This window comes from Panulirus ornatus, chromosome 12, assembly GCF_036320965.1.
Source record: "Panulirus ornatus isolate Po-2019 chromosome 12, ASM3632096v1, whole genome shotgun sequence".
NCBI classification, from domain to species: Eukaryota; Metazoa; Arthropoda; class Malacostraca; order Decapoda; family Palinuridae; genus Panulirus; species Panulirus ornatus.
The window spans coordinates 22,371,470-22,391,235 of record NC_092235.1 but is presented as its reverse complement, the minus strand read 5'-3'; the positions used below and the strand labels follow the sequence as shown (position 1 = coordinate 22,391,235).

The following is a 19,766-nucleotide window of genomic DNA, read 5'->3' as shown; positions in this document are numbered from 1 at the left end:
TAAACCTAAAACGCGTAAATATAATAACGAGAATTAAAATAAATAATAAATAAACCTAAAACGAGTAAATATAATAAGAATTAAAATAAATAATAAATAAACCTAAAACGCGTAAATATAATAACGAGAATTAAAATAAATAAATAAATACACCTAAAACGCATAAATATAATAATAAGAATTAAAATAAATAAATAAATAAACCTAAAACGAGTAAATATAATAATAAGAATTAAAATAAATAAATAAATAAATAAACCTAAAACGCGTAAATATAACAATAAAAAAATCACAATAAATAAATAAATAAACCTAAGACGCGTGAACACAACAATGAGAACAAAATAACGATTTCTTAAACAACAAGAACGAAAGAGAACATTCAACTGTTCTTGTTCATCTTATGAAGAACAATCTCTGTGTCTATCACCTTTGGCCATAGACCGATAGACTTAGGATGTGTGTGTGTGTGTGTGTGTGTGTGTGTGTGTCGTGATCGCCGTTTCCCCTCTCCCTCGCGCGTCCAAGACGTGTGTGTGCCAGTTCTAGGGGGGGGGGGGGGCGTTCCAAAAACACCACTTTTAGTGGGGCCCCCCTGTTAGCCCCGTCTCAGGGGGGTGTGTCCCCTGTTAGCCCCATCTCAGGGGGGGCGTGTCCCCTGTTAGCCCCATCTCAGGGGGGGCGTCCCCTGTTAGCCCCGTCTCAGGGGGGGTGTGTCCCCAGTTAGCCCCGTCTCAGGGGGGGCGTCCCCAGTTAGCCCCGTCTCAGGGGGGGGCGTCCTGTTAGCCCCGTCTCAGGGGGGCGTCCCCTGTTAGCCCCGTCTCAGGGGGGGTGTGTCCCCTGTTAGCCCCGTCTCAGGGGGTGTGTGTCCCCTGTTAGCCCCGTCTCAGGGGGGGTGTCCCCTGTTAGCCCCGTCTCAGGGGGGGTGTCCCCTGTTAGCCCCATCTCAGGGGGGGTGTCCCCTGTTAGCCCCGTCTCAGGGGGGTGTCCCCTGTTAGCCCCATCTCAGGGGGGGTGTCCCCTGTTAGCCCCGTCTCAGGGGGGGTGTGTCCCCTGTTAGCCCCGTCTCAGGGGGGGGTGTCCCCTGTTAGCCCCGTCTTAAGACATCAGTCCCGGGGCAGAGGCGGGGGGGGGTGTCAGAACCCACGCACATGGGGGTCATACACAACAGTGCATGAGGGGATTACATGGATGCATGGGGGGGGGCCCCGCCCCCCCATCACTAAGTCTGTTTGAAAAGACTTGGTCGTTCTATGCCTGGCATGAGGGGGTAAATGGGAGGGGGGGGTATGGTTGGCTGTCAATGACAGGTGGGGTGGGGTGGGGTGGGGTGGGGTGGGGTGGGGTGGGGGATGTGTCACATTACAGGGAAAACGGGGAGGGGTGGTGGATTGGGGGGTCAAGTCATCGTGCTGATGTGGCCGAACAGCCCAATTTTGACACGCGACCTTAACTGGCCTAACACACACACACACACACACACACACACACACACGACCCCCATGACAGCAATGGGCACGCCCCGAGATGGGGGAACGGGAGAAAGGGGTGGGGTGGATGGGGGGTTAGTCATCTGTCACTGACAGGGAGCGCGTAGTGCCAGGCATGGCGATCCCCCCCCTTCCCCCCCTTTCCCCTTCCCCCCTTTCCCCTTCCTCCCCTTTCCCCTTCTCATTCCGACCCTGGCGTCATACTGAAGGGGTGTGGTCGACTCATGGCTCCAGATCCAGGGAGAGAGAGAGAGAGAGAGAGAGAGAGAGAGAGAGAGAGAGAGAGAGAGAGAGAGACAGAGAGAGGTGGGGTGTGGGGGTGTAGGGGCGGCCTGCCTCCTACTCCACAAAGCCACCCTGAAATAATGAGATAAGAGAATAGCTCCGGGTTATGATAATTAATTACAATTCCATCCCCTTACACACCCCTCTCCCTCTCACCCTCTCTCCCCATCATCCCCCTTCCCCCCTCGATTGAACTCCGTCGCCCTTATCGCCAGCGGGCGCAAAGGGGGTAGCCGCGGGCCGGGGGGGTATGGGATGGGAGGGGGGAATAAAGGGGGGTGGGGGAGGATCGAGGTGGTAAATCCCTTTCGCCTCTGCCAAAGTAGATTACTCCGGGGGAGGGAGGAGAGGGGAAGGGGGAGGGGAAGGGGGGGGAAGGGGGAGGGGGGGGGAAGACGGGCATTCAACCTATATCAAGTTTCCATTTCCCTTTCGCTCTGACGACTCTCAAAATTAATGTTCATGTCGAAGGTTCAAGAGAAAGAAAATTCATATTCCACTGGTTACTTTTTCTCTCTCGTGGGAGAGTGAGAGGTGAGAGAGAGGGGGTGGAGGGGGTGGGGGAGAGAGGGGGGATATGGTGAGGGGGGGGAGGGATATGGTCTGTAACTTATTAGAGGGGGAGAGAGGGGGGATATGGTCTGTAACTTATTAGAGGGGGAGAGGGGGATATGGTCTGTAACTTAGAGGGGGAGGGGGGGGATATGGTCTGTAACTTAGAAAGGGAGAGGGGGGATATGGTCTGTAACTTAGAGGGGGAGAGGGGGATATGGTCTGTAACTTATTAGAGGGTGAGAGAGGGGGGATATGGTCTGTAACTTAGAGGGGGAGGGAGGATATGGTCTGTAACTTAAGAGGGGGAGGGGGATATGGTCTGTAAATTATTAGACGGGGAGGGGGATATGGTCTGTAACTTATTAGAGGGGGAGAGGGGGATATGGTCTGTAACTTAGAGGGGGAGAGGGGGATATGGTCTGTAACTTATTAGAGGGGGAGAGGGGATATGGTCTGTAACTTATTAGAGGGGGAGAGGGGGGATATGGTCTGTAACTTATTGGAGGGGGAGAGGGGGGATATGGTCTGTAACTTAGAGGGGAGAGGGGGGATATGGTCTGTAACTTAGAAAGGGAGGGGGGATAGGCTCAGTAACTTAGAAAGCCCACATAAGTACCTTACTTAAAAAACGGGACAACGGTTTTAAGTACGTTTTAAGGGATTGCTTAGCGATGGCCCTGAACATTAAGGGATGTGTTAAGGGTAGGTAGCAAAGGCCGGGCCTTCTGTACACAAGGGCGCCCTTATCATTCTAAGGCCCAGAAAATGAATGGTTAACATACGACCTTTGACCCTTAGCCATATCTATATACATCGAATATATGACCTTCGAAGGGCCATATATACATATGTGACCTTAGAAAGGCCATATATACATAGTATATGTGGCCTTAGAAGGGCCATTATGTATATTTAGCCTTAGAATGACACAATTCTTATCCATCAAAACACTAGAGAGGATAAAAAGAAATATGCACATCTCACGTTTTCTATACCGAAAACCTTACATGATGGAGGAAGATGATTACGAAAAAAAATGGTGATATACTTGACAAATAGTTCCAGAGTTTAACGGTGTAGGAGGATAGAAACAAGACCCCCACGTCCCCTCTGACCCTCCCTCGTAAACTACGTAACGCAAAAACATATTCACCGGCGGCTCACGCAACACACTCGTCTTTGAAGGTCCGGGAAGATGGCTGCTTCCGCAACACACTCATCTAAAGCCCGACAAAGAAGGCCGCTCCCGCAACACACCGATCTTAAGCCCCTGGAAGAAGGCTGCTCCCACAACACACTCAACTAAAGTCCAAAGAAGAAGGCCGCTCCCGCAACACACCGATCTTAAGCCCCTGGAAGAAGGCTGCTCCCACAACACACTCAACAAAAGTCCTAAGAAAAAGGCTGCTCCCGCAACACACTCCTCTTAAGCCCCTGGAAGAAGGCTGCTCCCACAACACACTCATCTAAAGTCCTGAGAAGAAGGCTGCTCCCGCAACACACTCCTCTTAAGCCCCTGGAAGAATGCTGTTCCCACAACACACTCAACTAAAGTCCTAAGACGAAGGCAGCTCCCACAACACACCTATCTGAAGCCCCCGGTGGACGAAAGCTGCTCCCACAACACACTCATCCAAACCCCGAAGATGATGATGAAGAAGAGGGAGGAGGCGGCTGCTCCCGCAACACACCTTCAAGCCCCTCCCCTCCGCGCGCGGGAAAGATGGCTGCTGGAGGGAGGGGGTTTCCAGATCACGTATGGAGACGTCATGAGGGAATGTCTTCCCACCTCCGTAATTACAAGACCCCAGACTTTCACTGGCTTAACCTTGACATCACCACCCATCACCACCACCCATCACCACCACCCATCACCACCCCTTCCCCCACCCATCACCACCACCCATCACCCACCACCCATCACCACCAATCACCCATCACCACCCATCACCACCACCCATCACCACCACCCATCACCCACCACCCATCACCACCACCCATCACCACCACCCATCACCACCACCCACCACCCATCACCACCCATCACCACCCCTTCCCAACCCATCACCCACCACCCATCACCACCCCTTCCCCCTCTCAGCAACCGCTTGTGATGGCGCGTACGCGCCCGCGCGCGCGGGAGCCCTTGACCTGTGTATCCGGATCATTACCACAATATCGAAGGTCAACTACCACACCGCTACCACACCACTACCACACCACACCACTATGTGTCGAACATGTGAGGAAAAACATGATTTTACTTCACCAGAGACTACCCCCCCCCTGTACCTCTCCACACACACACACACACACACACACGTGTGTGTGTGTGTGTGTGTGTGTGTGTGTGTGTAGTGGGGCCATTCTTCGTCAGTTTGGGCGCTGCCTCGCTGACGCGGGAAACAGCGATTAAGTATAATATATATATATATATATATATATATATATATATATATATATATATATATATATATATATATATAAACTACACCAAGCTTGCCTTCCGACATCATAAACACACACACACACACACACACACACACATCGTTCGTCAAACCACCAATCACCAGCGACGTAAACACGTTCCAAACCTGAGCATCTTCATCTAATTGGGTCACCCCCTGTGGGCAACCCATTTTCTGTTTACAACCCTAAAGCCATTTAAAAAAAAAAAAAAAGAAAACGGCTCTAATGACTCAAGTGGGCCGATTACATTTCGTTTTTTTTTTTGCAGGTTCTGGGTAAGACTGCGTGACCTAGGAGCGATTATATTTGATTCTAGAGTAATTACATTTGGGTTTACAGGTTCCTAGACGTGATTACGTGAACGTGGAGCGATTACATTGGATCCTAGATGAATTACATTTGACTCTTGAGTAATTACATTTGATTTTACAAGTTCCTAGAAGTGACTCGGTGAAAGTGGAGCGATTACATTGGATTCTAGAGTAATTACATTTGATTCTAGAGTAATTACATTTGATATTACAGGTCCTAGACATGATTACGTGAACTTGGATCGATTACATTTGATTCTAGATTAATTACATTTGATTCTAGTTCAATCACATTGGATTCTACAGACCCTAGGCAAGACTACATCACCCAAGAGCAATTACATTTGATTCTAGAGTAATTACATTGGATTCTACAGACCCTAGGCCAGACCACGTGACCTAATAGTAAGTGGGGAGGGAAAAAGAGGGTGTGGGGAGGATAGGGAGGGTGTGGGTAGAGAAGGGAGGGTGTGGGGAGGATAGGGAGGGTGTGGGTAGAGAAGAGAGGGTGTGGGGAGGATAGGGAGGGTGTGGGTAGAAAAGAGAGGGTGTGGGGAGGGATGGGAAGGGTGTGGGTAGAGAAGAGAGGGTGTGGGAGGATAGGGAGGGTGTGGGTAGAGAAGAGAGGGTGTGGGGAGGATGGGGAGGGTGTGGGTAGAGAAGGGAGGGTGTGGGGAGGATGGGGAGGGTGTGGGTAGAGAAGGAAGGGTGTGGGGAGGATAGGGAGGGTGTGGGTAGGGATGGGGAAAACTGTGCCTTAGGTAAGGAATGGGGAAACTAGTGGTGTGTGGGAAGGGTAGGTATGGTGTTGGGGAGAAAGGGGAGCTAAGGTGTGTGTGTGTGGGGAGAGGAGGAGCTAGGGAGATGTGGGTAGAGTAGGTGGGAGAGTGTGTGTGTGGGGAGAGGAGGAGGAGGAGGTAGGGGTGATGTGTGTGGGTAGTGTGTGTGTGGGGGGAGACAACATAGCCCACAGTGTGAGTAATACATACATAACTCTATACAAGTAAGGCCCACACAGAGAACAACCTAATACATAAACACACACTTCCCTGCTACTGGATGCAGCGCAGACATGGACGTCCACAACCCTTGGACAATAAGTTCCCCCTTCCTCAAAAAGAAATTCTTGGCTAATTATAAATACACACATAACATATACTCTGTATACATACATAAGACATAATTATACATGTGTGTGTGTGTGTGTGTGTGTGTGTGTGTGTGTGTGTGTGTATGTACTCACCAGTCAGAGGTTTATGTATGTATGCGTATATGTATGTATATGTATGTATGTATGTACTCACCAGAGTCAGAAGTGTGTATGTGTGTGTATGTATGTGTATGTATGCATGTATGTATGTATGTGTATGTATGTATCTATGTACTCACCAGAGTCAGAGGTGTGTATGTGTGTGTGTGTGTATGTATGTGTATGTATATGTATGTATATATGTATGTATATACTCACCAGTCAGAGGTGTGTATGTGTGTGTGTGTGTGTATGTATGTGTATGTATATGTATGTATATGTGTATGTATATACTCACCAGAGTCAGAGGTGTGTGTGTGTGTGTGTGTGTGTGTGTGTATGTATGTGTATGTATATGTATGTATATGTGTATGTGTATGTATATACGTATATACTCACCAGAGTCAGAGGTGTGTGAACTTCCCTCATCCCAACATCACCGCCGAGGGCCGACCCGCCTGTAAGCAAAATAAAATCCTTCTTTACTTAAAAAGAAAAAAAAATCCTTTTTTACTTAAAAGAAAAAAAAATTGCGTGAAAATAAAGAAAATTCCATAAAATCACCAATTTTTTTACATAAAATTACCTATTTTTTACATAAAAATACATTTTTACATAAAAAATCTTTTACAGAATATACCTTTCCCATAAAAAAATGCCTTTTTTTTTTTACATACAATTACATAAAATTAGTTTTTTTTACATAAAATTACATTTTTTTAATGAAATTTTTTTTTTTTTACATAAAATTACGTTTTCTTACATAAATTACATTGTTTTATAAATAACATAACTTTCTTACAAATATTCTTTTAATAACCTTACCTATACCTACTTAAAAAAAAATCTTTTTACGTTAAAATTCTTTTTGTATAAAACTGTAACAACTTGAGGGAGAAAGTTATTATTAAGTGTTGTTATCAAATTGTTTTCAGCACAGACAAGTTGTTATTTACATTGTAACAACCTGAGGTGGGGAAGTTATAATTGTGTTGTTATTAAATTGTTTTCAGAACACATGGGGGCAAGTTATAATCAAGTGTTGTTATTAAATTGTTTTCAGCACAGACAAGTTGTTACGTACATTGTAACAACTTAAGAGGGGAAAGTTATTATTGTTATCAAATTGTTTTCAGCATAAGTTATTTTTAAGTGTTGTTATTTTCTTCTTGTTCTGTAAGTAGAACGTATGCAATATTATGGTGATAATATTGATCTATTTAATCATTTCCCGTTAATTCCACCCCAAAGTTGACTCCCCAGAAGTTATCTCCCCAGTGACTTAGTATTTCTCCCCACTAACTCTCCTCTCCCCAGAAACTCCCCCTTGACACCACACTCAGTTCTCCCCAGTAACTTCCCCGCCCCCCCCCATACACCAATTCTCCCCCGTAACCTCCCCACTCATGCTCCCCCGTGACCCGTAAACCCTACATCACTTCTCTCCCCTAACTCCCCACTATCCTCCCCAGTCACCCCCCACCCAGGAAATACCAGAGATAACACAATCATCCAGCAATTCCAACCACCAACAACTCCTCCCCTCTTTCCCCCCCCAAGCAATTAAACATCCAACCTCCCCCCCCCCCCCCCATGCAAGAAAGTTAATCTCTCCCCCCGACACAAAATTCCTCCCAGATAGATTACCTTTCCCTCCCCGCTCCTCCCCTCCCCACACACACACACACATCCCTGGGAATCCCTCCCTCCCCTCTCCTCTCCCCTCCCCACCACATCCCTGGGAATCCCTCCCTCCCCTTCCCTCTCCCCTTCCCTCTCCCCTCCCCACCACATCCCTGGGAACCCCTCCTCCCTCCCCCCCATCCCATCCCTGGGATCCCGGGACTTGGTCGGGGGGGAGGGGGGAGGGGTTTCCCCCCCCTCCTCAATAAAGTTGTCGTATGCAAATCAGTTGGTTCATTTACACTCAAAGATCTGGAAATAAAATCTTATTTCCGACCCTCTTAATACACCAGGGAGGGTCGCGTTTCATCCGATGAGGGGAGATGGGGAGGGGAGGAGAGGGGAGGAGAGGGGAGAAGGGAGGGGAGGAGAGGAGGAGGACGAAGGGAAGAGGGGAGATATGTATATATACACACACACTTACAGGAGAGAGAGAGAGAGAGAGAGAGAGAGAGAGAGAGAGAGAGAGAGAGAGAGAGAGAGAGAGAGAGAGAGAGAGAGAGCACGACGGTACGACCCTTCTTGAGCACGACAGTACGACCCCTTTGAGCACGACGGTACGACCCCTTTGAGCACGACGGTACGACAATCCACCATCAGAGTAATGGCCCAAGCCACTGTGTTCGTCCATACGTTACATACAAAGTGGTCAACACTGGACAAAAAGGTAATTCTAAAAATGTCTTCTTCTAACTTGACTATAAATTTGTGACAATTCGGTGATCTTCTTTTTAAGCATATTAAAATAAGATATCTTTTAAGAACTAAAACTTAAAGATTATATTAGAATTATATTAAAGCAAAAATTATAAAATTACATTAAATTCTAAAAATTACATTGATATTTAAAAATCAAATAAATTGATATCAAAACTTAAAAATCATATAAAAACTTTAAAATTACATTACAAAAAAATATAATATATATATATATATATATATATATATATATATATATATATATATATATATATATATATATATATATTACATTAATACGAAATTACCAACGAGGGTTGGAGGGAAGGGGGAATGGGAGCGTATTGGAGAAATGGAGGAAGGGGGAGAAGGAAGGAGCGAAGGTGGGCGGGGGGTGTCGGGGGTGGGAGGGGGGGGAGGGGTTTATGACCAATTAGACAAAGAGGCGGGACGAGACTCGACATGAAAGGGTAGTTCGCCTACCAAGGCAGAGGACCAATTCATTATAAGGGGGCCTTTTAATGAAGAGGGGGGGGGGCCTGGCCCGTAGAGGGGGAGGGGGAAGGAGGGGTGGGGTCTGGCCCGCAAGGGGAGGGGGTGAAGAGGAAAAGGTGGGAGGGGGAAGGAGGGGTGGGGGGTCTGGCCCGAAGGGGAGGGGGGAGAGGAAAAGGTGGGAGGGGGAAGGAAGAGGTAGGGGTCTGGACCGAAGGGGGGAGGGGGAAGGAAGAGGTGGGGGGTCTGGCCTGGAGGGGGGAGGGGGGAAAGGTGGGAAGGGGGAGAGGGGGGGTCTTTCCCCCCTTCCTACTGCTGGTCGGGTCAAGGACATTTAAGGGGGGGGGGGACACCACACACATCTCCCGTGGCAGAGACTACCCCCTTCCCCCTTCCTTTCCCCATCTCCAACAGTATCCCCAGCACCTTATCTCCATCACTTCTAACCATCACCACCACCTTCCTCCAACAAACCCCCCCCAACCATGACCACTCTCCAACATTTGCCCCCTCCAACAACACCTCATATGACCACCCTCCAACAACCCCACCAACCCTCCAACATTCATCCTCCTCCTCCTCCTCCAACAACCCCAACCCTACAACATTCACCCTGCTCCAACACCCCTCCCCATCACCAACATATATATATATATATATATATATATATATATATATATATATATATATATATATATAAAGAAGAGCGTGGTTGAGAGAGCAGAAGAGAGTGTTTTAAAATGGTTTGGGCACATGGAGAGAATGAGTGAGGAAAGATTGACCAAGAGGATATATGTGTCGGAGGTGGAGGGAACGAGGAGAAGAGGGAGACCAAATTGGAGGTGGAAAGATGGAGTGAAAAAGATTTTGTGTGATCGGGGCCTGAACATGCAGGAGGGTGAAAGGAGGGCAAGGAATAGAGTGAATTGGAGCGATGTGGTATACAGGGGTTGACGTGCTGTCAGTGGATTGAATCAAGGCATGTGAAGCGTCCGGGGTAAACCATGGAAAGCTGTGTAGGTATGTATATTTGTGTGTGTGGACGTGTGTATGTACATGTGTATGGGGGGGGTTGGGCCATTTCTTTCGTCTGTTTCCTTGCGCTACCTCGCAATACGCGGGAGACAGCGACAAAGTATAAAAAAAAAAAAAAAAAAAAAAAAAATATATATATATATATATATATATATATATATATATATATATATATATATATATCTTTTTTCTTTTTTTTTTTTTTGCTTTATCGCTGTCTCCCGCGTTTGCGAGGTAGCGCAAGGAGACAGACGAAAGAAATGGCCCAACCCCCCCCCCATACACATGTATATACATAAGTCCACACACGCAAATATACATACCTACACAGCTTTCCATGGTTTACCCCAGAACGCTTCACATGCCTTGATTCAATCCACTGACAGCACGTCAACCCCTGTATACCACATGACTCCAATTCACTCTATTTCTTGCCCTCCTTTCACCCTCCTGCATGTTCAGGCCCCGATCACACAAAATCTTTTTCACTCCATCTTTCCACCTCCAATTTGGTCTCCCTCTTCTCCTCGTTCCCTCCACCTCCGACACACACACACACACACACTCACACACACATATATATATATATATATATATATATATATATATATATATATATGTATATATATATATATAAACAAATTTGAATGTATTTTCAAAAAAGAATTTGTATCTAATGCATCAGTGAATTCCTCTGAACTGCCACGAATCTATGATAAAAATAAATCATAGTGTATAAAATATTGATAATAATAATAATAATAATAATAATAATAATAATAATAATAATAACAACAATAATAATAATAATAATAATAATAATAATAATAATAATAATAATAATAACAATAATAATAATAATAATAATAATAATAATAATAATAACAACAATAATAATAATAATAATAAAAATAACAATAATAATATAATAATGATAATAATAACAATAATAATAATAATAATAATAATAATAATAATAATAACAATAATAATAATGATAATAATATACTAATACTAATACTAATAATAATAATAATAATAATAATAATAATAAAATTACATAAGAATAAGAATAGTAATAATAATAATAAAAATAACACATTGGGGCGTTGAGAGAGAGAGAGAGCTGGCTCAATGAACACACCAACCCAACCCCCTTCCTCAAACAATATTACCCACAAACTCTCTCTCTCTCTCTCTCTCTCTCTCTCTCTCTCTCTCTCTCTCTCTCTCTCTCTCTCTCTCTCTCTAACTATTCCAGCAGACACAGGCAGTTAGTGAGTTAGTTAGTGTAGCGACAACCTCAATACAACAATGTAATTCTGAATAATCTAATTCTCGCTTTCGCAAATGTAATTCTAAATAATCTAATATAATTCTCATATACGCAAATGTTATTCTGAATAATCTAATATAATTCTCACAGACGCAAATGTAATTCTAAATAATCTAATATAATTCTCACTTACGCAAATGTAATTCTAAATAATGTAACAATTCTCGCTTTCGCAAATGTAATTCTAATAATCTAATGTAATTCTCGCATTTGCAAATGTAATTCTCAATAATCTAATTTTCGAATACGCAAATGTAATTCTAAATAATCTAATTCTCGCATAGGCAAATGTAATTCTAAATAATATAATTCTCAAATACGCTAATGTAATCATATCATTTACCTCATACGCGCGTTACCTGCACATAAAAACCTACGAGTAATATGACCAATACGCCATGATAGGCCTTACGCATTTACGCATTATGCGCGTTCAGACAGCAAATACGCACGAATACGCAACTCCACACGTAAGTCTGGCAAAGTCATTAACTAAATTTGAGCAGTTTGGTTACCGGAAATAAATGAATTACGACATGAGTCGCCAGAAGACACATACCCAGGCCGGATCATACCGCGTTGGATAACTCATTTATTTACGTCAATGAATAAATAATTGAATAAATATACGAGTCATACAAATGAGTATACGCATTCACTCACGTAAATGAATAAACAATCGAGGATTTCGACTGGAATATAACTATATATGTATATATAAAAAAAAAATGAACGATAAATGAATGATAAATGAATGATAAATAACGCGAGAATCTGCGGGCGTTTAATTGATGAACAGCTAGGTCATGACGACCCACCACCCCTGGGGCGCGGGCGATGACGGCCTGGCATTTAAACCAACCAACACCCCCCCCCACCCCCGACACCTCGGGGTGAGGTCAAAGGTCAAGGTCAGGTCCAATGGGGGGAGGGGGTCAAGTTACCACAATGACTCAGCGATAAGAGTTACGATATGGATGTCACACTCACGTCACACTTGCTCTCATGTCACACTCACGTCACACTCGCCTTCATGTCTTCATGTCACACTCACGTCACACTCGCCCTCATGTCACACTCACGTCACACTCGCCTTCATGTCTTCATGTCACACTCACGTCACACTCGCCCTCATGTCACACTCACGTCACACTCGCCTTCATGTCTTCATGTCACACTCACGTCACACTCGCCCTCATGTCACACTCACGTCACACTCGCCTTCATGTCTTCATGTCACACTCACGTCACACTCGCCCTCATGTCACACTAACCCCTCATGTCACACTTACGTCAGTCACCCTTATCTCACACTCACCCTCTTGTCACACTATAGTTATAGTCCTCTCATATATCTATCTATCTATCTATCTATCTATCTATATATATATATATATATATATATATATATATATATATATATATATATATGTGTGTGTGTGTGTGTGTGTGTGTGTGCACGATAAAAAAAAATGTTGATATCCCCAACTGAAAAAAAATAGCCCATAAAAATATGCATCAAAGCCGTTTTTGCTCCGCCAAACAAAACGCACATTTAAAGTCAATTTTTTATGAAGTTTTTTTTAAATGTCTTTTTTTATGAAGTTTTTTTTAAATGTCTTTTTTTATGAAGTTTTTTTAAATGTCTTTTTTTATGAAGTTTTTTTTAAATGTCTTTTTTTATGAAGTTTTTTTTAAATGTCTTTTTCATGAAGTTTATTTTAAATGTCTTTTTTTTCAAACTCGTAAATCCCCACCTACCCCAACCCCCCGAAAAAATAAATATATCCATTAATAAAAAAAATATATATATATATATATATATATATATATATATATATATATATATATATATATATATATATATATATATATATATCCATTAATTTGGAGTAAAGTCACACATCATCAAAATCCACCATGACACTTGACCGGTCATCTGTGTATATACATGTATCATTTCATCATACCTGATCGCCGTTTCCCCGCGCCGGCAAGGGAGCGCCAGGACAACAGACGTAGAACGGCCCATCCACTCACACACACACACACACACATATATATATATATATATATATATATATATATATATATATATATATATATATATATATATGTATATATATATATATATATATATATATATATATATATATATATATATATATATATATATATATATATATATATATATAACCGCTACTTAAATGGCTTGCTATTCACCACAGTTCCTCCCAAAGTAAATATACTAATGAGGATAATAGAGAGAGAGAGGGTAATTACCTCTCACACACATATGCTAATCACCACGCATAGCTCTGCCTAGCATGCATGCGCACGTATGCATACCACAAGCCCGCATGGCCAGCGCACATCATCCTAGGTTATACATAGATAAAGGCATCGGTACTATATATATATATATATATATATATATATATATATATATATATATATATATATATATATATATATATATATATGTGTGTGGTAAACCACAACCTTTTCCTCCAGCACACAACCTTGTCTAACCCAACCACAAAAACACTTTTTGCTCTTTAATGTCACAAGGAGAAACGTATAGAATTGTTCGAAGCTTCCCTTCCATAACATATATATATATATATATATATATATATATATATATATATATATATATATATATATATATATATATATGTGTGTGTATATATTGGAAAAGACCAAAATTTTGCGCGTGATCAAGATATTCCTATGAGTCCACGGGGGAAAATGAAACTCGAAAAGTTCCCAAGTGCACTTTCGTGTCATAATCACATCATCAGGGGAGACACAAGAGAGAAATGTTTACCAAATGGCGTGTCCTAGCTTCGTCTCTTCGATGTATATCAACTGACTGTTATATTTATCTCTTGTGTCTCCCCTGATGATATGATTATGACACGAAAGTGCACTTGGGAACTTATCGTGTTTCATTTTCCCCGTGGACTCAGAGGAATATATATATATATATATATATATATATATATATATATATATATATATATATATATATATATATTTGCCCCTCGACATCATCTTTACGAGCGCAAGAACACAGGGAAACAAAAAATTACTTTTCAAGGCAACTGCTGAAAGCGAGGTTGCTCGTTCATAATTACTAAGCCATTTAACTCCAAACATCCCAAGTCGTTAACGAGTTAATGACCACAACTCATAACCATCACCTGTTGTAGCGAGTCAACACTGTCTTTCAAACCTATTCTATTCCATGTACGTTCCTCTAATTTGCATACATTTCTCTCTGGACTGATAGATAAGTTTTTTATATAAGCTTATATGTCCCTTTATATATATATATATATATATATATATATATATATATATATATATATATATATATATATATATATGAACACACACACACACTGTCATAAACCCAGGTCCACAAGCAACGTTCTGTTGTGTCTGTATATCAATCTAACGTTTCTGTTTCTTAGGTAAACGTTTTTTTTTTTGTTTTATCTAAACGTTTTTCTTACACGCTGTTTCTTATCTAAACGTTTTTTAAGTGTTTTTTATTTAAATGTTTTTCTTACACGCTGTTTCTTATCTAAACGTTTTTTCACAGTTTCTTATCTAAACGTTATTTCACATTGTTTCCTATGTAAACGTTTTCATACAAGCTGTTTCTTATGTAAACTTTTTTTCACATTGTTTCTTATGTAAACGTTTTTTTCACATTGTTTCTTATGTAAACGTTTTCATACACGCTGTTTCTTATCTAAACGTTTTTTTCACAGTTTCTTATGTAAACGTTTTACTATACATGATCTCCCATTTCACTGTTACGATCCCACTGTTACCGTGTGACAACCATATTCGCTGGTGTTACTACGAGACTCTACTGTTACTACCACAGTAACATACTGTAACACCGTTATCCTAATAGCATTACTATCCCCTCCTGTTACTGTAGTGTTCAATATGTCCCTTACACTGTTACTATCTGGCTAATGTGGTACCTTATATCCCTTATACTGTTATCTATATACTATTACCCCTTATACTTCTACGGTTCAACAAGTCTTCCCTTATATTCTTATGATTTAGTCACTATTCCCTTATACTGTCACTAACTGATGTCATCCCCTTATACAGTGGTCATGCAGTATTCATATCCCTTGTACTGTCACCAACTGATGCCATCCCCTTATACAGTTGTCATGCAGTATTCATATACCTTATACTGTCACCAACGGATGCCATCCCCTTATACAGTTGTCATGCAGTATTCCCATCCCTTATACTGTCACCAACTAATACCATCCCCTTATATAGTTACTAATCAAACCTTCCCACCCCCTTATACTCTCACCATCCGATCAATACCACCCTTTATACAAATACCATACACCCATTAACCACACCCTTATACTCTCATCATGCAACCAATGCCACCCTTTATACAATTACCATACACCCATTACCACACCCTTATACTCTCACCATCCAACCAATGCCACCCTTTATGCAATACCGTACACCCATTACCATCCCCTTATACTCTCATCATCCAATCAATGCCACCCTTTATACAATTACCATACACCCATTACCACACCCTTATACTCTCATCATCCAACTAATGCCACCCCTTATACTTTTACCCTCCCAACCCCCCCCTAACACTCCTTACACTGCTGTTACCCCACTCATACATCTGTCACTTGCCCCCCCCCCCAAAAAAAAAAATAAATAAATAAATAAAATAAAATAAAAACAATTTAAATAAATAAATAGATAAATAAAATAAATATAAATAAATGTTACAGAGCCGCTTCCTCTCTCACAGTTATAAAAAAAAAAAATTGAACAGCGACCAACCCACATGGCATTTTCCCTCCCTATATCCACTGCCCTTGTACTGTTTACCCTTGTTGTAACAACCCCCCCACCCCCCCAGCAGCGAGGGCCAGCTATCACTAACCTACCCGCATCTTGTGTTCTATCTACGCTATTTGGTAAATGTTCATCATCTACTTTGTTATTCACCAAAGGTCGTAAACACAGTGTGTGTGTGTGTGTGTGTATGTGTGTGTGTGTGCGTGTGTGTGTGTGTATGTGTTTGTGTTTGTGTGTGTGTGTGTGTGTGTGTGTTTGTGTGTGTGTGTGTGTGTGTGTGTGTGTGTGTGTGTGTGTGTGTTCTTGTATTCAGCATTTCTATTCCACTGTAATTCTGGCCCGTTACCTCTCAGTGTTACGAGTTGTTACTATATATATATATATATTATTGTTATTATGCTCCTACTGTTACCGTTACTCTGTTACTGTTGCCGTTACTCTGTGTTACTGTTACCGTTACTCTAAGTGTTACCGTTACCGTTACTCTGTTACTGTTGCCGTTACTTTGTTACTGTTACCGTTACCCTGTGACTGTTTGAGGTAATTTTATCCTAACCTAACCTAACCTAACCTAACCTACTATAGCTAACTTAAAGAATACGTTATATATATATATATATATATATATATATATATATATATATATATATATATATATATATATATATATATATATTGGTCAGACTATTAAGGATCTTTCTGTTAGACTTAAGCAACATAAATATAGTATAAGAACGGGACAAGAATTAAATGCCTTGTTTAATCACGTTCAAAACTATGATCATTGTATTGACTGGAGTAAGGCCATCTCAGTTATTAACTCTATATAACTCTATTACCAAGAGAAATATCATTAAATCTTCTATTATTAAATACACAAAGAATTATAATCTTAATATTAGTGATGGTCTGTACAAATTAGATCACTTTAATGTTAATCAAATTTGTAAAATAAGTTTATGAACGCTCGTTGTATGTTTTGGACAATCACATGTTTACCCAAATGGCGTCCTAGCTTCGTCTCTTCGTTGTGTATATCAACTGACTGTTATATTTCTCTCTCTTGTGTCTCCCCTGATGATGTGATTATGACACGAAAGTGCACTTGGGAACTTATCGTGTTCCATTTTTCCCCGTGGACTCATAGGAATATACTTGATCACGCGCAAAATAGTGATCCTTTCCAATATATATATATATATATATATATATATATATATATATATATATATATATATATATATATATATATATATATATATATTCTACAAAAACCCCGTTACGACATAACTACCACCTGTGTTACCGTTACTACAGTAACCACAGTAACGCTACACCCTCCCCCCTCCCCCTCCCCCCTTTAACCACACGTTTGTTACAAATACCGACTCCCCCCTCCCCCCCACAACAACCAAAAAAACGTTACAGCCTGTTACCATACAAGTCCTTCCCGTTACTGATAAACCATTACAATAAAACGACCATTACCACCAACCCCCCTCCCCCTTTCCCTCCCCCTCCCCTTCCCCCCCTCCTCTCAGAATCTAAAATACCCCCTTGTTTACCACGATAACAACCTTGTTACATACGCGTTACAAAACAGGGTTACGGCTCAAGTGGGAATACATAATTGTGAAGTTCAAGCACCTGTTAACTGGCTAGCTAAATACAGCCAGGTACGAGGGGGGGAGGGGTAGGTAGGGGGGGAGAGGGAGGAAGAGGGGAAGAGGAGGGGGAGAGGAGGAGGAGGGAGGGGGAGAGGAGGAGGAGGGAGGGGGAGAGGAGGAGGGAGGAGGAGGGAGAAGAGCAACGTCAACTGTCTTCATTCCCTCCTCCTCCTCCCCCTTCCCTCCTCCTCCTCCCCTTCCCTCCTCCTCCTCCCCTCCCCCGCCCCTCCTCCCTCCCCCGCGCCGGCAAGCAAGCCTGGGCATGGGTAGGGAGGTGGAGGAGGCGGTGGTGGTGGAGGTGGTGGAGGTTGGGGGTTGTGTGGTGGTGGGGGGGGGCGGTGTAGTGGTGGAGGGGGAGGGGAGGAGAGGGGAGGGGGAGGGGAGGGGCATGATGATGTGGGTTCTCTCACCTGCGGAATAGTGGCTCGTCCTCTCCAAGGTGTTGTGGTGGAGGGAGAGGTGGAGAGAGATGTGGTGGTTGTGGTGGTAGTGGTGGTAGGTGGTTGTGGTTGTGGTTGTTTTATATCAAATAAACAACAACAATAGAAGCGACCACGACCCTCAAGGCGGCGGCGAAAATGGAGGCGGACGGGCAGGCACACGGAGGGCGCGGCGGAGGGCGGCGCGGTGCAAAAAGGGTGGTTGGAGTGGGGGGGGAGGAGGGGGTTGTACAGGGGGTACGGGCAGGGCAGGGCAGGCCGCCCCCCCCCGATGCAAGACGACGCGCCGGCAGGAAGCAACCCCGAAAACAACACAGCACCACAACCACAACACAGCACTACTCCTCCAACACAGCACTACTACTCCAACACAGCACTACTACTCCAACACACACACGCGCCCTTCTTCTTCTTCTTCTTCTCCTTCTTCTCCTTCTTCTTCTCCTTCTTCTTCTCCTTCTTCTTCTTCTTCTCCTTCTTCACCGAAAACTAATTATTCGCCGCCAGTGAACGAAGGGCTGTGTTCTCCTCTCTCTCCTTCCCTCCTCCCTCCTTTCCTTTCTTCAATTAATGGCGCTTTTCTGGGCTCATTTGGCGTCTGTTGGGGGAGAGGGAGAAGGTAGGGAGGGCAGAGCGGCGTTGTGCGCTTCCCCAGGGCGCCCCACTACACCCTACACTATTTTCTCTTCCCTCCTCCTCCTCCTTCGTCGCCTTCTTCAGGCACTAAGATCCAATTTAAGGCACGACTAACGCAGCCAGGGGCGCGAGGAGGGGGTTTTTTTGAGGGGATGGGAAGGGAATGGGTGATGGCGCGGAAGGGGAGAGAAATGGGTAAAGGGCCGGGCCCCGCGACGCCTCCTTCACTAGAGAAATAAGCCAGAGCACTGATTCAAAAGTCGGGTCTTAATGGGAGCTACGCGGTCGGCCACGTTGGGGCTCGCGAGGCACGTGAGGGACGCTCCCGCCACCCCACCTGACCTGGGGCTCCACGGGCCCCCGCCGCCGACTACGGGAGAGGAGGAGGTGGAGAAGGAGGGAGGGAGGGGGGATGAGGTGGGGGGAAAAGGGGGGGGTTGGAGGTGTGTGTGTGTGTGTGTGTGTGTGTGTGTGTGTGTGTGTGTGTGTGACCTTAAAATGAACGTTCCCACATGTGTTCCTCTCTCTCTCTCTC

At 43.3% G+C, this 19,766-nt stretch overlaps 1 protein-coding gene across 6 annotated transcripts in view; it reads right to left on the bottom strand.

Annotated features, from left to right (window-relative positions):
- The window catches only part of ASPP (Ankyrin-repeat, SH3-domain, and Proline-rich-region containing Protein), a 317,152-nt gene that overhangs the window by 259,247 nt on the left and 38,139 nt on the right, over nucleotides 1–19,766 (bottom strand). For all 6 annotated transcript variants that reach the window (XM_071667486.1, XM_071667483.1, XM_071667487.1 and 3 more), the window contains one exon: nucleotides 6,759–6,817. In XM_071667486.1, the coding sequence (XP_071523587.1) occupies nucleotides 6,759–6,817 (59 nt within the window). The remainder of the gene's footprint in view (nucleotides 1–6,758; nucleotides 6,818–19,766) is intronic.